Below are 22,370 nucleotides of genomic sequence, written 5' to 3'. Positions count from 1 at the left end.
CGGATGATCTGGTGCTTCTCTCCCCAAACCAAGGTGGTCCTACAGTAGCACCTAGGTCTTCTGCACAGATTCTGTCAGACCTGGGTCCGACAGTACATCTCATTAAGACAAAAATAATGATGTTCCAAGAAAGGTCCAGTTGCCAGGACCACACATACAAATTCCAACTAAACACCGTTGCCCTGGAGCACACAAAAAACTAACCCTAACCCTAAATATCTTGGCCTAAAAATCAACGCCACAGGTAACTTCCACAAAGCTGTGAACGATCTGAGAGACAAGGCAAGAGGGCCTTCTACGCCATCAAAAGGAACATAAAATTTGACATACTAATTAGGATCTGTCTAAAAAATACTTGAATTAATTATAGAACCCATTGCCCTTTATGGTTGTGAGGTCTGGGTTCCGCTCACCTATAATTCACAAAATCGGACAAACACCAACTTGAGACTCTACATGCAGAATTCTGCAAAAGATATCCTCCGTGTATAACGTAAAGCACAAAATAATGCATGCAGAGCAGAATTAGGCCAATATCCCTAATTATCAAAATCCAGAAAAGAGACGTTGAATTTTACAACCACCTAAAAGGAAATAATTCCCAAACCTTCCATAACAAAGCCATCACCTACAGAGAGATGAACCTAGAGAAGAGTCCCCTCAGCCAGCTGGTTCTGGGGCTCTGTTCACAAACACAAACAGACCCCACAGAGCCCCAGGACAGCAACACAATTAGACCCAACCAAATCATGAGAAAAAAAAAAGTTAATTACTTAAAATTACCAAAAAATTGAATGCTATTTAACCCTAAACAGAGAGTACACAGTGGCAGAATACCTGACCACTGTGACTGACCCAAAATTAAGGAAAGCTTTGACTATGTACAGACTCAGTGAGCAGAGCCTTGCTATTGAGGGAGGCCGCCGTACGCAGATCTGCCTCTCAAGAGAAGACAGGCTATGTGCACACTGCCCACAAAATGAGGTGGAAACTGAGCTTACACAGATTACACAGACCCACAAAGAATTGGAAAACAAATAAAATGTTCATAAACTCCAATATCTGTTGGGTGAAATACCACAGTGTGCCATCACAGCAGCAAGATTTGTGACCTGTTGCCACAAGAAAAGGCCAACCAGTGAAGAACAAACACCATTGTAAATACAAACCATATTTATGTTTATTTATTTTCCCTTTTGTACTTTAACTATTTACACATCGGTACAACACTATATATAGCCATAATATGACATTTGAAATGTCTCTATTCATTTGGAACTTTGATGAGTGTAGTGTTTACTGTTAATTTTATATTGTTTAATTCACTTTTGTTTTTTATCTATTGCACTTGCTTTGGGAATGTAAACATATATTTCCCATGCCAATAAAGCCATTTGAATTTAATTGAAAGAGAGAGCAAGAGAATCAGGTAGGTAGAGTGAGAGAGAATCAAGTAGGTAGAGAGAGAGAGAGAGAGAGAGAAAATCAGGTATGTAGAGAGAGATAGAAATCAGTTAGGTAGAGAGAGAATCAGGTATGTAGAAAGAGAGATAAACAGTTAGGACAGCAACACAGACAGAGAATCAGGTAGGGAGAGAGGGAATCAGGTGGAGAGGGAGAGAGAATCAGGTAGGTTGAGAGAGAGAATCAGGTAGGTAGAAAGAGAGCGAGAGATAATCAGGTAGGTAGAGAGAGAGAATAATGTAATTAGAGAGAGAGAGAGAGAGAGAATAAGGTAAGTAGAGAGAGAGATAATAAGGTAGGTAGAGAGAGAGAAAGAAAGAGAATCAGGTAGAAAGAGAGAGAGAGAATCAGGTATGTAGAAAGATAGAATCAGTTAGGTAGGGAGAGGGAATCAGGTAGAGAGAGAGAGAATCAGGTAGAGAGAGAGAGATAAATAGAGAGAGAGAATCAGGTACTGTAGGTAGAGAGAGAGAATCAGGTAGGTAGAAAGAGAGAGAGAGATAAAAGATCAGGTAGGTAGAGAGAGAGAGCGAGAGAATAAGGTAAGTAGAGAGAGAGAGAATAAGGTAGGTAGAGAGAGAGAGATAGATAGAGAATAAGGTAGGTGGAGAGGGAGAGGAAGAGGAGAAAGGGAGAGAGAGAGAATCAGGTAGGTGGAGAGGGAGAGGAAGAGGAGAGAGGGAGAGAGCAGATGTGATGATTAAGTCGGGGTGTGTGTGTGTGTGATAGTGCTTCCCTTGAGGAACACAGAGATGAAGGAGTCACAGCATCTGTTGACTGCTGCTGCTGCTGAGAAATCACTTCACAAAGACTCTGAGGCACACACGCATGCACACACACACACCAATGCAAGCACACACACACCGCTCCAAGGACTTTTATCCTTTTATCCTGCCCTACATGGTCACAGGGATGGGATTGAATGAATTATTACTACAGTAGCCTTGGGTTCCGCACCCAACCTGAATACATTGCGTGTTGTTTCTGTTTGTGCGTGTGTGTGTGTTATCTATATATTAGAACAGACGTGTATAAGAAGGTACTCTGCTCAGATCAGCTAGGATAAAGACACACACGTGCATGCACAGACACACAGACTCACAGACACACACACACATATGTAGATCAGGCAAGAATAAAGGCCTCTATTAAGAAAATGAATAATACCAGTCGAGGGGAGGTGTCCCTGGACTGGTCACATGGTGTTGAAATCCCAGACGTGATTGGCTAGTTGTTGTGGTCGCCACGGCACTGCAGGGCGGGACTGGTATGTTGACGGATGTTTGAGTCTAAAGCGAGATGGGGCTGCTACACACACACACGCTACAGCATCAGCCATTTCAGCCCTGTACGTACGCCATCTAATCCGTTACCCATCATGCATTCTGCTCCCCTAATGAAAAACGCAAGGTCCCATCTGTCACAGGAGCCTATGGCAAATGGAAGAGAGGGTTCGCCTGAGAGGGCCTGGATGATGGAGGATCATTGAGAAGGACCCCAGAGCCACAACAAATGAATAACAACTGAAACATCTTTAAGGAAGCTACTTGAATTCCTCCTGTTTTCCCTCAAATTCCTCTCATCTCTTTCCCGCTGCTCTCTGTGTTGGTAGGCAAATGATGCTTTTATTGAAACAACTGATACAAAACAGTTACACCATAGTTGTTTTTGGACATACTGTAGACGTAAACCATAGGGGGGGTCATTCTCCTTCTGTTATAGTCAGTTACACCAGCGTTCTCAGAAAGTCACACCAATTCACTGAACATCACTTAACACGCCATGTTAACATCCTCTACAACGCTTCCCCTTTCCTCCGATTACTCACACACACACACCACAAATGCTTGTTGCTATGACATCCTGAGCTGAATGCAGTCGAGGAAGATTTGTATTTATTAATTGTATTTAACCTTTTATCCAGTGTAACCTTGTTTTACCAGATAGACTGATCCCTCTCTTTCTATTTCTCTCTCTCTCTCTCTCTCTCTCTCTCTAACTCTTTCTCTCTATCTATCTCTCTTTCTCTCTAACTATCTCTCTCCCTCTCTCTCTCTCTCTCAGGGATTTTTCCGTAGATCCATCCAGAAGAACATGGTGTACACGTGTCACCGGGACAAGAACTGCATCATCAACAAGGTGACCAGGAACCGCTGTCAGTACTGCCGGCTCCAGAAGTGCTTTGGCGTGGGCATGTCCAAAGAGTGTGAGTCTTTCTCTCACACACACACACCACTGTTACTACTGCCGTTTCCAGGAGTGATTTGGCGTGGGCATGTCCAAAGAGTGTGAGTCTTTCTCTCACACACACACACCACTGTTACTACTGCCGTTTCCAGAAGTGCTTTGGCGTGGGCATGTCCAAAGAGTGTGAGTCTTTCTCTCACACATACGCACATTCACACACACACACCACTGTTACTATGCCGTTTCCAGAAGTGCTTTGGCGTGGGCATGTCCAAAGAGTGTGAGTCTTTCTCTCACACATACACACCACTGTTACTACTGCCGTTTCCAGAAGTGCTTTTTCGATGGGAATGTCCAAAGAGTGTTGGTTAGTTTGTCTCAATCCCACATCTCTAATCCCAAACCACGCCACTAGGGAAGTTTCCTGGAATAACAGGAATTGAGGGACCCCTAGTCTTGATCAGAGGTCACATGCTACACACACCATCCTATCCATCCTTTAGAGGATTTAAACACACACACACATACACCTACACACACATACACACACGTCCACACACATACACATAATCCTATTCCCCTAGTGTAGGTATTCCCAAACTGGGGTGCGCAATGACGTCGGGTGTGCACCAAATAAAAATGTGATTCACATTAAAAAATAAATACAAATACAATTCAAACAGTCTATTTATATTTTCCAACGGGGCGGTACATTTGGGTGAGGTATTTTTGTCGCCTGAGTAGCCTCGTTTCACTGCCAATTTTTTTTATTAAACCATCTAGTGTTCAGCCAAATAACAATACAATGTCAAATACAGGTAGCCTAGTCAAATAATTAACATCCAACCACATTAACCGTTACTCTCTCACAGGAATTCCACTAGCGGTCCTTATGTAGCCAAATGTAGCTTCTGCTCATGTTGGTATCTGTACTGATGGCGCAAAATCCATGACAGGGAGACAGTGGAGTGGTAACACGCGTGCAAGCAGTTGCTCCCGACACCACTTGGGTACACTGCAGCATCCACCGAGAGGCTCTTGCTGCCAAGGGAATGTCTGACAGCTTGAAAGACGTTTGGGACAATAAAGTGAAAATGCTTAACTTTTTTAAAGCAAGGCCCCTGAACTCTCGTGTATTTTCTGCACTATGTAATGATATGGGCAGCGACCATGTAACGCTTTTACAACATACACAAGTGCGCTGGTTATCAAGGGCAAAGAATTGAAAAGTTTTTTTTAAATTGAGAGACGAGCTTAAAGTTTGCATGAAGACGAGTTTCTCACAACACTGGCCTATCTGAGTGATGTTTTTTCTCGCCTGAATGATCTGAATCTAGGATTACAGGGACTCTCCGCAACTATAGTCAATGTGCGGGACAAAATTGAGGCTATGATTAAGAAGTTGGAGCTCTTCTCTGTCTGCATTAACAAGGACAACACACAAGTCTTTCCATCATTGTATGATTTTTTTGTGTGCAAATGACATCATGTCACGTCCTGACCAGTGAAAGAGGTAATTTGCCATAGTAGATTGGTCAGGGCGTGGCAGGGGGGGTTTGTTTTGTATGTATTTTGGGTTTTCTGTTTCTATGTGGGTTTGTTCTAGTTATCTATTTCTATGTGTTGGTTTCATGTTCGGCCGGGTATGGTTTCCAATCAGAGGCAGGTGTCTTTCGTTGTCTCTGATTGGAAGCCATACTTAGGCAGCGGTGGTCTGCAACCCAGAGCCTTCAGCGGTGGTCTGCAACCCAGAGCCTTCAGCGGTGGTCTGCAACCCAGAGCCTTCAGCGTTGGTCTGCGACACAGAGCCTTCAGCGGTGGTCTGCAACCCAGAGCCTTCAGCGGTGGTCGGCAGCGCAGAACCTCTGGTAATGATCCACAGGTCAGGGTTCCAGAAGCAGAGGGATCTGCGGGCAGAACGGGGGCTACGCCCGGAGCCACCTCCGTAGCTGGAGGATTGGCGGAGGGTCTGGGTGTAGCACAGGAGCCGTCATGGACGGTGGCCACCCTCCCTTCCCTCCCTTTTTGTTTAGGGTTGTTTTTGTGGGGTTTTGGTTTGGTGCAGTCGGGGTCTGCACCTTCGGGGGGGGGGTACATTTTTTTGTGTGCAAATGACATCATGTCACGTCCTGACCAGTGAAAGAGGTAATTTGCCATAGTAGATTGGTCAGGGCGTGGCAGGGGGGTTTGTTTTGTATGTATTTTGGGTTTTCTGTTTCTATGTGGGTTTGTTCTAGTTATCTATTTCTATCTGTTGGTTTCATGTTCGGCCGGGTATGGTTTCCAATCAGAGGCAGGTGTCTTTCGTTGTCTCTGATTGGAAGTCATACTTAGGCAGCCTGTTTTTCCTTTGGGTTGTGGGTAGTTGTTTTCCGTTTTAGTCTTTGTACCTGACGGGACTGTGTTGGTCGTTTTTGTTATTTTGTCAAGTGTATTCATTAAAATATTGAAAATGAGTACTATCCACGCTGCGTCTTGGTCTCCATTTCACGACCCCTGTGACACATCAAGCTTACGGACAATGTCAAATGTGATATAGCGAAGCACCTGAGTGAGTTGGGTGCGCAATTATGCAGGTACTTTCCTGAAACGGATGACACAAACAACTGGATTCGTTATCCCTTTCATGCCCTGCCTCCAGTCCACTTACCGATATCTGAATAAGAGAGCCTCATCAAAATTGCAACAAGCGGTTCTGTGAAAATGTAATTTAATCAGAAGCCACTGACAGATTTCTGGATTGGGCTGCGCTCAGAGTTTCTTGCCTTGGAAAATCGCACTGTTAAGACACTGATGCCCGTTACACCCACGTACCTATGTGAGAGTGGATTCTCTGCCCTCACTAAGCATGAAAACTAAATGCAGGCACAGACTGTGTGGAAAATTACAACCCAACATTGCAGAGTTATGTGCATCCTTTCAAGCACACCCTTCTCATTAACCTGTGGTGAGTTATTCACCATTTTCAATTAACAAATAAGGTTTTATATGTAAGATGGTTAAATAAAGAGCAAAATGATTGGTTATTATTATATTGTTATTTGTGCCCTGGTCCTATAAGAGCTCTTTGTCACTTCCCACGAACCGGGTTGTGACAAAAACTCACACTCATTTTTATGTTTAACAAATTTATCGTATAGTGTGTGTATGGCAGGCTTACAATGGTGGCAAAAACAACATTTGAGAGTGCGCTGACTCTGGTGCTAGAGGGGGTATGCAGCTGGAGGTTGAGTGTTTGACGAGGTACGGGACTATCAAAAGTTTGGGAACCACTGTCTTAATGGTTTTAAATCCTTCAGCTTTCTGCTCTTGCACTTTTTAACTTTTTAAGTGGATTGCATATCTCGCTTTTAATGATATGGTGTGTGTGTGTCTGTGAGCGTGTGTGTGGGTGCCTGCGTGTGAACGTGCGTGCGTGTGTATGTATGTATGCAGGCATGCGTGTGTGTGTGTTGTCGCTAAACTCTGCAGGATAAAATCCAACATACTGTATCAGATGATTGGCACTCCAGCAACAGCAGAACTTTTCCTAAGTCTGTTGAAATTAAAGTAGTACTTGTTTGATTTTTCCATCTTACCTTGATCTCTGATAGAAATCCCTCAGCATCCACACACTGTACCCTTCAAGAAGGTTGATCCTATAGTGTCTGTGCCTGTCTGTGTCTGAAGTACAGAACTGGCTGGTGAGAAAGGACGATAGGACTCTCTCCCAGGAGAAAGATGGATGGATGAGAGGAACTAGTGCAGGTGAATGATAATGTGATTGTCTTTGGTGGTCAAATTCTCAAACACGATGCACATTCTTCCCAAAAAACTTTAAGGCCTTTTGAAACACATAATCGACAGAGTTACCCTTGAAACCATTACTATTTTTTCCATAAAAGAGTTGAGTGAGTCATTCATTTTGAAAGGTGACTTTTAAATTGTAATTTACAAAATATAAAGTGCGTTCAGAAAGTCTTCAGACCCCTTGACTTTTGCCACATTTTGTTGTGTTACTGCCTTCATTTAAAATTGATTACATTTAGATTTTTTTGTCACTGGGCTACACACAATACCCCATAATGTCAAAGTGGAATTATGTTTTTCGAAATGTTTGTAAATTAATTAAAAATGAAAAGTTGACTCGAGTCAATATTCAGTATTCAACCCCTTTCTTATAGCAAGCCTAAATAAATTCAGGAGTAAAAAACAGCTTAACAAGTCACAAAATAAGTTGCATGGACTCACTCTGTGTGCAATAATAGTCTTTAACATGATTTTAGAATTACAACCTCATCTCTTTACCCCACACATACAATTATCTGTAAGGTCCCTCTGTCAAGCAGAAAATTTCAAACACAGATTCAACCACAAAGACCAGGGAGGGCTCCTATTGGTAGATAGGTAAAACATATACAGTTGAAGTCAAAAGTTTACATACATTTAGGTTGGAGTCATGAAAACTCGTTTTTAAACCACTCCACAAATTTCTTGTTAACAAACTATAGTTTTGGCAAGTTCTGTTAGGACATCTACTTTGTGCATGACACAAGTCAGTTTTCTAACAATTGTTTACAGACAGATTATTTCACTTATAATTCACTGTATCACAATTCCAGTGGGTCAGAAGTTTACATACACTAAATTGACTGTGCCTTTAAACAGCTTGGAAAATTCCAGAAAATTATGTCATGGCTTTAGAAGCTTCTGATAGGCTAACTGGCATAATTTGAGTCAATTGGATGTGTACCTGTGGATGTATTTCAAGGCCTACCTTCAAACTCAGTGCCTCTTCGCTTGACATCATGGGAAAATCAGCCAAGACCTCAGAAAAAAATTGTAGACCTCCACATGTCTGGTTCATCCTTGGGAGCAATTTCCAAACGCCTGAAGGTACCACGTTCATCTGTACAAACAATAGTACGCAAGTATAAACACCATGAGACCACGCAGCTGTCATACCGCTCAGGAAGGAGACGCGTTCTGTCTCCTAGAGATGAACGTACTTTGGTGCGAAAAGTGCAAATCAATCTCAGAACAACAGCAAAGGACCTTGTGAAGATGCTGGAGAAAACAGGTACAGAAGTATTTATATCCACAGTAAAACAAGTCCTATGTTGACATAACTGAAAGGCCGCTCAGCAAGGAAGAAGCCACTGCTCCAAAACCGCTATAAAAAAGCCAGACCATGGTTTGCAACTGCACATGGGGACAAATATCGTACTTTTTGGATGTCCTCTGGTCTGATGAAACAAAAATAGAACTGTTTGGCCATAATGATCATCGTTATGTTTGGAGGAAAAATGGGGAGGCTTGCAAGCAGAAGAACACCATCCCAACCGTGAAGCACGGGGGTGGCAGCATCATGTTGTGGGGGTGCTTTGCTGCAAGAGGGACTGGTGCACTTCACAAAATAGATGGCTTCATGAGGAAGGAAAATTATTTGGATATATTGAAGCAACATCTCAAGACATCAGTCAGGAAGTTAAAGCTTGGTCACAAATGGGTCTGACAAATGGACAATGACCCCAAGCATACTTCCAAAGTTGTGGCAAAATGGCTTAAGGACAACAAAGTCAAGGTATTGGAGTGTCCATCACAAAGCCCTGACCTCAATCCCATAGAACATTTGTGGGCAGAACTGAAAAAGTGTGTGCGCGAGCAAGGAGGCCTACAAACCTGACTCAGTTACACCAGCTCTTTCAGGAGGAATGGGCCAAAATTCACCCAACTTATTGTGGGAAGCTTGTGGAAGGCTACCTGAAACGTTTGACCCAAGTTAAACAATTTAAAGGCAATGCTACCAAGTACTAATTGAGTGTATGTAAACTTCTGACCCACTGGGAATGTGATGAAAGAAATAAAAGCTGAAATAAATCATTCTCTCTACTATTATTCTAACATTTCACATTCTTAAAATAAAGTGGTGATCCTAACTGACCGAAGACAGGGAATTTTTACTAGGAATAAATGTCAGGAATTGTGAAAAACTGAGTTTAACTGTATTTGGCTAAGGTGTATGTAAACTTCCGACTTCAACTGTATATCCCTTTGAGCATAGTGAAGTTACTAATTACACATTGGATGGTGTAGCAATGCACTCAGTCACTACAAAGATACAGGCATTATTCCTAACTCAGTTGCCAGAGAGGAGGGAAACTCCTCAGGGATTTCACGACGAGGCCAATGGTGACTTTAAAACAGTTACAGAGTTTAATGGCTGTAATAAAAGAATACTGAGGATGGATCAACAACATGGTAGTTTCTCCACAATACTAATCTAGTTGACCGAGTGAAAAGAAGGAAGCCTGTACAGAATAAAAATATTTCAAAACATGCGTCCTGTTTGTAACAAGGCACTAAAGTAATACTGCAAAAAATGGGGCAAAGCAATTAACGTTTTGTCCTGAATACAAGGTGTTGTTTGGGGCAAATCCAATACAGCACATTACTGAGTACCACTCTCCATATTTTCAAGCATAGTGGTGGCTGCATCATGTTATTGGTATGCTAGTAATCATTAAGGACCGGGGAGTTTTTCAGGATAAAAAAGAAACGGAATGGAGCTAAGCACAGGCAAAATCCTAGAGGAAAAGCTGGTTCAGTCTGCTTTCCACCAGACACTGGGAGACAAATTCACTTTTCAGCAGGATAATAACCTAAAACACAAGGGCAATTCTACCCTGGAGTTGCTTACCAACAAGACAGTGAGTGGCTAAGTTACAGTTTGGACATAAATCTACTTGAAAATCTGTATCAAGACCTGAAAATGGTTGTCTAGCAATGATCAACAACCAATTTGACAAAGCTTGAAGAATTTTGAAAATAATAATGGACAAATGTTGTACAATCCAGGTGTGGAAAGCTCTTAGAGATTTACAGAGAAAGACAGCTGTAATCTCTGCTAAAGGTGCTTGTACAAAGTATTGACTCAGGGGTGTGAGTACTTATTTAAATTAGATATTTCTGTGTTAGCAAAACTTTATAAAAACATGTTTTCACTTTGTAATTATAGGGTATTGTGTGTAGATGGTTGAGAGAGAATAAAAAACATTTAATCCATTTTGAATTCAGGCTGTAACACAACAATAAGTCAAGGAGTATGAATACTTTCTGAAGGCATATTTCATTCCTGTCCTATTGAGAAGGGTATCCTCGACTGCCTGTTTCAAAAGACAGTTCCACACATAGTACACTGTCTCCTTTTTAATTAAATGATGAAAGTATTAAATATTACGTTTGACAGGAATACATGAGAGGCATTGCACATGATAAAGGTAAGATAACCACTAGTGGATCATGCTGTGAAGGTAACTCTCCTGTCCAAAAAAATGACAAAAGCACTGTCCTTGAAATCAACCACTTGATGTGAGTGGCATGCATCATCAACCAACCCACTAAAGAACTGAGTACATTTAGCCGTTGGAGTGTGTGTGTGTGTGTGTGTGTTGTAGCGATCATGTTGCTCCATTCCATTGTCAGCGACAAGAACAGTTTACGTTTCACAGGTTATTGCCGCTCTTTGATTGCATCAGCAGTTAGGGCGCACGTCCACTTCACGCTCCATTAGCCCTGAGGGAAAGAAGACATTGCTCTCCTCTTTTGTTTTTCTCTCTCCTCTTTCTCCCCCATAGACTCACAGAGAACGTGATGGTCTCTATTCTTCTGCACTCCTTCTCCTGGTCTGGTCTGGCCTCCCAATAGAGCACATGCCAAACTCATTCCATGGAGGGCCGAGTGGCTGCGGGTTTTCTTTCCTCCCTTGTACTTGATTGATGAATTAAGATGACTGTAGTAAGGAACTCCCCTCACCTGGTCTTAATTGAAAGGAAAAAACTAAAACCAGCAGACACTCGGCCCTCCGTGGAATGAGTTTGACACCCTTACCATAGGGATACTGTATAATGTACAGTATATAGTGTTTTATTTAATTCTGTTGTTCTCCCACACTGAGCAGAGAACAAAGGAACCATTCCCCTCCTCCATGTGTTTCTGTGATGAGGTTGTGTACCTTAGCTTACTCCATTCCTGTAGTGAAAAGGGGATAATACCTAGTCAGTTGCACAACGGAATGTATTCAACCGAAATGTGTCTTCCGCATTTAACCCAAGCTCTCTTAATCAGAAAGGTGCGGGGGCGGTCTTAATTGACGTCTAGGTGATCGGTGCCCGGGCAGCAGTTGTTGCTGCTACCTAACCCCAGCAGGTGCCCTGTCCTTCCTATTAACTGCGCTAGGATGCTAATGTAGTGTTGTTTACTCGTGTGCTATTGAAGACAGTGATGATGATAGTTATGTGATAAGAAACATTGTACAGGTAGCTAGGTACTGTGGGTTTGGTAGCACTTTATTTTACGGTACTGCTTCTGTTGGTATTTACATGGTATTTAAGAGGAAATTCTCTCCTCAGTCAGAGGGAACCAGGCTCAGGAGGCCCATGCTTCATCTTGTGCCTCGTAGATACTCTTACGGAAATGTTCAAAAAACACGTTTTCACATGAGTTCCACGTGACATCATGTGGTTTTTCTGTAAAGGTAACCAGCTCCATGTTCAGAGTTTGGGCACAAAGGAGTGGATGTGTGTTTGTTTTTGTGTGCGGGTGCATGTGTGTGTGCGTACATGCATGTGTATGTCTGCGTGGGGCCAGTTAGTGATGTTAGAGAGTATGATATGGAGCTGATATGGAGAAGTAATTTCAGGACACTGGCCCCTACAGTCACATTTCCCCTGCTCTGGTCTCTGACATAGAGACTTCAGAAAGCTTGCTTAACATCATCTGTGTTTCACTGGTGTCTGACCACACTCTATCTCCACTGGGGGATGGTAATATATCACTGTCTCCCAGAGAGGGGGGACATTCATGGCGAGGCGAGCTCTAGGGGAGAACTTCCCCGGTACAATCAATTACCCAGCACTCCAAGCAAATGACCAGGAGCAGATACGTCCCAGTGATGCATCAGACAACAGGCCTGGAAAATAGATGGGTTTTTAATACCTACGGACCGATGAAGCGAGGAGGAGGGAGGGATGGAGGGAATACATCTAGCAAGGGAGACCGTTGTCCATCTCATCATTACCCCCTTCTACTGGAGATATTACTACTGTTTTTTACTCCAAATGAAAGACCAAAAAATGTATCTTCCTTCCCTCGTTCTATGGATAAGTATTTTCCTCTTGAACCACTTTTTATTTGATTGACCCTGTAGGACATATGCTATGTAAAGGGTCAGGGCCTTAGGGGCTCCTTTTAGAACTAGTAATATTAACATACTTTTATTCCTAGTTAAAGACACAGACTGTGTTCACACAGGCAGCACAATTCTGATCTTTTTATTCACTAATTGGTCTTTTGACCAATCAGATCAGCTCTTTTGACAATAATTGGTTAAAAGATCAGAATTGGGCTGCCTTTGTAAATGCAGGTAAAGACACCATAGACAATAGTTGTAGTGGAGTTTGTAAACTATGGTGAAGTGTACACTATGCCGAATGAAATGTGCAATAAATAACCAGGTCTATTGTAACATTGAATTATTCTCAATTACTTTCCTGGCTGAATAAAAGTTTAAATAAATGCCATAAGGGCCTTCCGGGTGGTGCAGTGGTCTAAGGCACTGCATCGCAGTGCTAGCTGCGCCACCAGAGATTCTGGGTTCGAGTCCAGGCTCTGTCGCAGCCGGCCGCGACTGGGAGGCCCATGGGGGCGGCACATAATTGGCCCAGCGTCGTCCGGGTTAGGGAAGGTTTGGCCAGCAGGGATATCCTTGTCTCATCTCGCACTAGCGACTCCTGTGGCGGGCCGGGCGCAGTTCATGCTGACCAGGTCGCCAGGTGTACGGTGTTTCCTCCAACACATTGGTGCGGCTGGCGTCCGGGTTGGATGGGCATTGTGTCAAGAAGCAGTGCGGCTTGGTTGGGTTGTGTTTCGGAGGACGCATGGCTCTCGAACTTCGCCTCTCATGAGCTTGTACGGGAGTTGCAGCGATGAGACAAGACTGTAACTACTACCAATTGGATACCATGAAATTGGGGAGAAAAAAGGGGGTAAAAAAAAAAATATATATATATATATACAAAACATTTTTTTAAATGCAGTATGACCCTCTTGGTAATCTAGGGTAGAGTGTGCACTACTGTGGTAAACTAGGGTGGAGTGTGCACTACTGTTTTTAATCTAGAGTGGAATGTGCACTACTGTGGTAAACTAGGGTGGAGTGTGCACTACTGTTTTTAATCTAGAGTGGAATGTGCACTACTGTGGTAATCTAGGGTGGGCTATGTACTCCTATAGTAATATAGGGTAGAGTGTGCACTACTGTGCAGTTTTCAGATGAAGTGATCATGGCCACCGTGTGAAGAGGCTGTTAAATAAAGACACTTTGCCGCGCCGCGACACTCTCTCACACTCTCACTTCAAGGCATGCTGCCACGCTTTATAGGACCACTGCTCTCCAGGACACTCAGCTAATCCTCATCTGCTCAATGAGCTACGTCCTGTTCACCCTCCCTCTCTCCTTCCCTCCCTCTCTCCCTTCCTCCTGTCGTCCCTCTCCCTTCCTCTCGCCTTCCCTCTCCGTCTCCTTCCCTCCTGTCCTCTCTCTATCCCTCCCACCTGTCCTCTCCCTCCCTCCCTCCCTTCCTCTCTCCTGTCCTCCTTCCCTCTCTATCTTTCTCTCTGGCTGCTGGAGTAGTCGACAGACAGACAGACAGCTTTCTGGGCTGGTGGATGCCTGGGATAACACACACACACACACTGCGTTAACGTTTCGTAAAGAGGGCTGCGGGTTGGACCATCTGTGTGGACCATCCACCTGGTGCCACGGCAAACTAACAGATGCACCAGTAAATAAACAGTATATTTCTTCATGGCGACCAGTTGCCACATCCCATAATACCATGGCAGCCTTTAACACCCACCAGGTGGGGAGCGATGAACGACACATAACTCTACCCACGCCAGTAGAGAGAGTTACACTTAATGGTGGTGTGTGTGTGTTTGCATGTGTGTGCATCTGTGTGTGTGTGTCAGTTGGGAGACACTTGCACGGTGATGTTATGACCTTGCAGCAGGGTGGATGATACAATAGTTAAACCAGCTGAGCTACCAGCGGTAACACAGTGGTACTGTATACGGCCAGCAGTGGTACTGTATCCAGCCAGCAGTGGTACTGTATCCGGCCAGCATTGGTACTGTATCCGGCCAGCAGTAGTACTGTTTCAGCCCAGCAGTGGTACTGTATCTGCCCAGTAGTGGTACTGTATTCCGCCAGCAGTGGTACTGTATCTGCCCAGCAGTGGTACTGTATCTGCCCAGCAGTGGTACTGTATTCCGCCAGTAGTGGTACTGTATCTGCCCAGCAGTGGTACTGTATACGGCCAGCAGTGGTACTGTATCCGGCCAGCAGTGGTACTGTATCCGGCCAGCAGTGGTACTGTATCTGCCCAGCAGTGGTACTGTATCCGGCCAGCAGTGGTACTGTATACGGTCAGCAGTGGTACTGTTTCCGGCCAGCAGTGGTACTGTATCTGACCAGCAGTGGTACTGTATCCAGCCAGCAGTGGTACTGTATCCGGCCAGCAGTGGTACTGTATCTGCCCAGCAGTGGTACTGTATCCGGCCAGCAGTGGTACTGTATCCGGCCAGCAGTGGTACTGTATCCGGCCAGCAGTGGTACTGTATCTGCCCAGCAGTGGTACTGTATCCGGCCAGCAGTGGTACTGTATCTGCCCAGCAGTGGTACTGTATCTGCCCAGCAGTGGTACTGTATACGGCCAGCATTGGTACTGTATTTGGCCAGCAGGGGTGCTGTATATGGCCAGCAGTGGTACTGTATACAGCCAGCAGTGGTACTGCATACGGCCAGCAGTGATTCTCTGTATGGCCAGCAGTGGTACTGTATACGGCCAACAGTGATTCTCTGTATGGCCAGCAGTGGTACTGTATACGGCCAACAGTGATTCTCTGTATGGCCAGCAGTGGTACTGTATACGGCCAGCAGTGGTACTGTATATGGCCAGCAGTGATTCTCTGTATGGCCAGCAGTGGTACTGTATACGGCCAGCAGTGGTACTGTATATGGCCAGCAGTGGTACTGTATATGGCCAGCAGTGATTCTCTGTATGGCCAGCAGTGGTACTGTATACGGCCAGCAGTGGTACTGTATATGGCCAGCAGTGGTACTGTATACGGCCAGCAGTGGTACTGTATATGGCCAGCAGTGGTACTGTATATGGCCAGCAGTGATTCTCTGTATGGCCAGCAGTGGTACTGTTTATGGCCAGCAGTGATTCTCTGTATGGCCAGCAGTGGTACTGTATATGGCCAGCAGTGGTACTGTTTATGGCCAGCAGTGATTCTCTGTATGGCCAGCAGTGGTACTGTATATGGCCAGCAGTGGTACTGTATATGGCCAGCAGTGATTCACTGTATGGCCAGCAGTGGTACTGTATATGGCCAGCAGTGGTACTGTATATGGCCAGCAGTGGTACTGTTTATGGCCAGCAGTGGTACTGTTTATGGCCAGCAGTGATTCTCTGTATGGCCAGCAGTGGTACTGTTTATGGCCACCAGTGATTCTCTGTATGGTCAGCAGTGTCACTGTTTATACCCAGCAGTGATTCTCTGTATGGCCAGCAGTGGTACTGTTTATGGCCAGCAGTGATTCTCTGTATGGCCAGCAGTGGTACTGTTTATGGCCAGCAGTGATTCTCTGTATGGTCAGCAGTGTTACTGTATACGGCCAGCAGTGATTCTCTGTATGGCCAGCAGTGGTACTGTTTATGGCCAGTGGTACTGTTTATGGTCAACAGTGTTACTGTATACGGCCAGCAGTGGTACTGTTTATGGCCAGCAGTGATTCTCTGTATGGCCAGCAGTGGTACTGTTTATGGCCAGCAGTTGTACTCGTTCTTGACTCGGTTTCGGAGAGTGAGGACTCTTAATTTCTTCCCGAGACGAGTCAAGACCAGCGGAGTAAAAAAAAACACTTTGCCAGGCCAAAATATATGCATTTCTTTCTTGAAATGTTCATATCTTAACAGCCTTATCTATTATAGACATGTTTGCGCAGTAGCGAACCTATAGGACTTCAGTGTGTGACATGTTTGTGATTCTGAAAGGACAGCAACCGTAATACCAGCACACTCATGTAGGAGAGGTCACTTTTTGTAAAACACGATGGGCCAGTAGTGTACTGAAGGGTATACGCAGGTGTAAACCGTATATTATTCTATAGAGCTGTCAGTGTCTATGGGGGTCAAAGTTGATGTACTGTGATCCTGCCTCTCCGATTGTCTCTCTCTATTCATTAGTGAAATTAACATTATGTGTATGTGTTGTGTTTTAATGACCTTAGCAGCTGATTAAGTTAAGTGTGTATATATTTTAGGATTCGTTACTTACACCTGATGTCATATATAGGGCAACACATCCGAGCGTTCTGCCATAACAACAGTAGTCAAGCACCCAAGCTAACTGGCTAACGTTAGCTAGCTTGCTAGCTACTTCAAGACATAATTGAGAGAACAGCTGTCACGATTCCCACCGACGGTGGCGCCCCCTCCTGCTCGGGTGGCGCTCGGCGGTCGTCGTCACCGGCCTATTAGCTGCCACCGATTCCCTTTTGCTTTCCCCTTTTTTTTATTTTAGACACCTGTGGTCAATTAGCCATTAGAGGGGCTATTTAGTTTAGCTGGCCCGCTCCTTGTCGTGCGGGATTAATTGTTGTATTCGACTGTCTAGTTCGTGTCGGCTTGGCATTGTCGTACCTTATATTTATTCCCCTGTGTTTGGGAACTTTGTTTTTTCTCTCAAATTGTTATTAAAAAACAACACTCCCTGTGCTCGTTGCTTCCTGCGCCTCATTCCTAACACCACGACTACCAACACCGTTACAACAGCTCAATCTGACCATTTTACTCACCTTAGCAGAGCTGGTTAGGTTGTTTTCATGTCATCCAGAGCGTTGGTGACTGCAACTGTGCTGCTGGCAACAATTTCTTTATGCTTTTTTGTCAACGTTTACGGACACCGGCCATATTCAACGGGTGTTGAGCGTTCGTAAATGTGTCCGTTATTCTGTGCTCTGGCACACTCAGATGAGAGTGCTCTGAAATCGGAGTAGATAGCCAGAGCGAATTTACCAGCTACATCAAGACTTGTAGCTAGCTAGCTAAACAATGAACCATAATCACAACTCATGACATTACTACCCTGCATGAATCTGCAGGTAGCTAACCAACCAGGTTCAATGTTAGCTACCTAACAGTAGGCTATAGCTAACAAAGCAAATGGCTCTGAGATATGAATAATATTACTACACAGAGCATACATGTAACGTTAGCTAGCGAGCCAGCCAACTAACATTAGCTACCTAGCTAACAGTACACTTTAACTTGAAACAAAAACGACTTTCTGACAAAATGAGAAATGTGTAATATCTGAAAATGTAGCTAGCTAGACTATACATGGATGGACTCTTCTCCCTCTGTCACAGATGCCATGGTTGCCCTTAGTTTGAAGATGTAATCCAGAGACAGGTGTTTTCTCCATCTCGTTAGCTATCATACTCTAATTCCACTGATTTCAAAACTTGGTCCTCCAGAAAGTGGAGAGCAACACTTATGCAGTTCTACTACACGACATATAAACAAAAGCTGCAGGATTACCTACACAGGATTACCTACACATACTGACCAGCTCAAATTGACAGAAGTGTGCTACATGCAGACCAATCCGAACTCATCTCTCGGCATGTCCAGCCCTCTCATGATCTCAGCCAATCATGGCTAGCAGGAAGGTTGCTGGCTTTTTCTGTGGCTAAACCAACTAGGCTCGTAATTTAAAAAAATATTAGTGTTTACAGATGGCATACAAGTTTGTTATTAAGGCACATGAAAGTTCACGTTCCAGAAGGCATTTCTGCCAAAAACCTCATTTAGATAATTTTTTTACGTTTATGTTCAAATGCCTATCCTGTGAAGTACTGACGTGCGACATACGCCTAGTTTCCTGAAACGAGTCACACACTGAGTATACCAAACATTAGCAACACCTTCCTAAGGTTGAGTTGCATCCCATGTTGACTCGAATGCTTCCACAGTTGTGTCAAGTTTTGTGGATGTCCTTTTGGTGGTGTGCCATTCTTGATACACACAGGAAACTGTTGAGTGTGAGAAACTCAGCAGCGTTGCAGTTCCTGACACACACTGGTGTGCCTGGCACTTCAAAGGAACTTAAATATTTTGTCTTGCCCATTCACCTTCTGAACGGCACACATACACAGTCCATGTATCATGGCTTAAAAATCCTTATTTAACCTGTCTCCTCCCTTTAATCTACACTGATTGAAGTGGATTTAACAAGTGACTTCAATAAGGGATCATAGCTTTCACCTGGATTCACCTGGTCAGTCTATGTCATGGAAAGACCAGGTGTTTTAATGTTTTGTATACTCAGTGTAGGTCAAGAAGGAGATGCCAATATGTAGAGGGTTAGTGACACACACACAGTGGGTTAGTGACACCCCAAAACGAACCAGACAGTCTAATTCCCTTAACTTTTCCCTATTGTACCCTAGGATTGAGATGAACAGAATAGAGGTAAATTGGATATAGTTTATAATCTATGCATCTTGTTGCCTTGGTTGCGCTGTAAAGAACAATTACTTTTCCACATACACTTAACACAATGCGCCTTCAAGGATGCTGGCAGACAGGATACAAACTGAACAATCAAACAATGCTGAAGCCTTCACAGTCTCTGCACAAAATCCCAACAAATTTCTCCTATAGTTAATGTATCTAGGCCAGCCCAGCGCTTACAAAACACCTCATAGAAATATATATTTCTCTGTATCTCAATCTTTAAAGGTTGTACACCGTTGCTTTTTTATGCGATTATGAAAGGGCTTTGTATTGTAAAGCAGAGCAGACAGAGGGAGGATGTGCCTGCTTTCTTTTGTGGTAGTCAACCAACCCAAACAAAAAGGAGGTCCCTTGGGGTACGGCAGACAGCGACGGTGGACCCCCATAATGCAGTTCTGTTCCTCCTCCAGGATCTCGTTTTGATTGGTTGGGAGCATCTGCCGCTGATCAGGGTGCTGTGATGTAGGGATGGATGATGAATCAACACTTTGGGTTGTGTTCATTAGGTACCAAAAGGAAGAAAAGAGACTTAAACAGGGAGAGACTACCTGGTCCAATATGAAAGACTGATTTTCATTTCCCATTACAAAATGTTTTCTGTTGCATGCCCTAATGATCAGGGCCCTGTATTGAGTCAACACTTATCTCCTGTAGCTGGCTGGTGTGTTTGAGGATTCTCAGAACTTCAGAACATCCTGCTGTGTCAGACATCAAACACCAACGTCTCCTCCAATCCCAGAGCCCAGAGCTCCGTCACGAACTAGGGGTTTTCCAGGACACCATGCAGGGGGTGCCGGTGTTCAGTCTGGTTTCATTAGGGGCCGACAAAAAAAAGTTGTCTATTATTTTTTAAACCTGTATATTTTCATATATAGACACAACCTATGTTTATTTTATACAATTAACTAAATATTCATTGTGCTTTTCTGATGTTTAAGCTCACTGTTTGATGAAATAAGACACAAATTACTCAAGAGGGATCCAGAGATCAAGATAACCATAAGGAAAATAACTTAACCTGTCCTGATCATCCTCCTCCCGCTCCTACTGGCTTTCGCAGATTCTGCCGTTACTATCCTGAAGTTGTCGGTAATAAGCTACATGAGGAGTCGGCAAACTTTCTCATGTGGAATGCCAATTTATCTTACCATTTCTACCGATCTGCGTGCCAGTTATGGGTTTCATCTGCACATTTTTGTAGAACAGTTTCATTTCATTTATAATAACGTCTTCGTATCTCAAAATCATTGTATTGTGGTTAATCAAAATTAGATCCATATCTAAATGAAAAGGATACAAACCTAAAAAGTAACTTCTATTGCCATTGACAACTCTGTAAAAATAGCCTATAAAGCCAACAAATAAAAACATTGCAGCCTGTAGGTAGAAAATATCCAGAGAAAAATAAATATCCTATAAATCACATTGGCTACACATGGCCTGTCTGCAACGAACTTGAAACATTGTATCAACTACTAACTTGGGTCCGGCCTGAAGGTATAAAATATTCTGGTCCTCAGTTTCCCCAGCCAGTGAGCTTGGCACAGACACAGCTGTTGGCTGTTTGCACATAAATTAGGCCTAATCAGGTGTTTCCACTGGGTCAGAGCATGACATTTTTCCTGTACATGCTGAGTGGTTATCGAAAGAGAGAGAGCTGGAATGATTTTTCAAATACATTGAGGAACTATTGTAATTCTCAATGGATGTAAAAACAAACTTAATTTGCATGTTGTTTGAGGTGAAGAAAACATTACTTTGAGAAGCTCCACAGCTCATTAGTTGTGGTGCATTAACCCAATTAGAAATACTATCTGATCCCCAAATGTTCACATTTCTATGCCTACATTTGCGCGCAGGCAGGTAGGCATTAGGCCTACTTTTATGCGTAATCAGTTGCACGTCCTTACTCAACATTGACAGGAGCGCTCAAAAAAAAGACAATGACTAAATTGACAAAACTCGTAAATAGAATGAAATAAACCTAAACTTGTTTCTCACAAGTTTAGCATAGGTTGTACGCACTGGAAACAACGTGTCCACTCTGACAATCAGAATGGTAAAAGACTGGAATAATAATATATTGAATGAATTAACAGACATTACCGTAACCAAACAACGATTGTTGATTAGAAATTATATGAATTAACAGGTAATGTACTGGTGATATACAGTATGTAATGGGGAATTGATAGACACTAACAATCAAACGCAATGAAACGCAAACAATGCACACAAGGAAGTTATGAAACAATAAATGTGCTCAAATTGGCAATCTGGATAGAGACGTGCGTTGTGCAGCGACACTCCCCTTCTTGGACTGCGCCATCCCCGCGACCTCTGCAATGGATTAGTTTCAGCCTTCGCAATGGATTAGTTCACTGCGATGGGCATGAATAAGACAGGTGTCTTGTGTGCCAAAAAAATATAGATATACTGGCTACTGCGCGACAAAAAAAAATCTTGGTCTACCAACAGCCTATTGACCAAACAATCGACCAGTCGAATAATTGGGGTCAGCCTGTCAGGTGTGTGCGTACTGGTAGCGAAGTCAGGTGCAGGAGAGCAGAGATTTGTGAACAGGCGCACACTTTATTGAGGCAAAAGTGCAAAACACGCGATATTCTGTGCGCTCCTCGTCCCCTGCCTCAAATGGAAGAGTCGTTCCCCTGTCGCTCTACCTTCGGGCAGATGGTCAAAGACGACCCGGAAGCGGCGGGTGAACTCCTCGAAGTGGTCCAACGTCGCGTCTTCCTCTCCCCACATGGCGTTTGCCCACTCCAGAGCTCTCCCCGAGAGGCATGAGACGAGGGCGGACACTCTCTCCCTTCTGGGAGCTGGGTGAACGGTGGCCAGGTATAGGTCCAGTTGTAAAAGGAACCCCTGGCACTGTGCGGCCGTCCCATCATACTCCCTGGGAAGGGAGAGACGCATCCTACTGGAGCTGGATCCGGACAGGACGGGTAGTGGTAACCCCGGTTGCGTTGGTCGAGGCGCTGGAGAGACTTCCTGTCACTCCCAGCGGTCCATGGTCTGGACAACGCGATCCATTATGGCACCGAGACGTCCAGGAACACGCATTGCCGCGTGTTC

General features: G+C 44.0%; 1 protein-coding gene across 1 annotated transcript in view; it reads left to right on the top strand.

The window, feature by feature from the left end:
• The window catches only part of LOC115175687 (retinoic acid receptor alpha-A-like), a 107,940-nt gene that overhangs the window by 49,085 nt on the left and 36,485 nt on the right, over window positions 1-22,370 (top strand). The window contains exon 3 of the mRNA XM_029735125.1: window positions 3,529-3,670. Within this exon, the coding sequence (XP_029590985.1) occupies window positions 3,529-3,670 (142 nt within the window). The remainder of the gene's footprint in view (window positions 1-3,528; window positions 3,671-22,370) is intronic.

The sequence above is a fragment of the Salmo trutta genome, chromosome 36 (genome assembly GCF_901001165.1).
Source record: "Salmo trutta chromosome 36, fSalTru1.1, whole genome shotgun sequence".
NCBI lineage: Eukaryota > Metazoa > Chordata > Actinopteri > Salmoniformes > Salmonidae > Salmo > Salmo trutta.
Note: the sequence above shows the minus strand (reverse complement) of the source record. Positions and strands in the feature narration are given on the sequence as shown.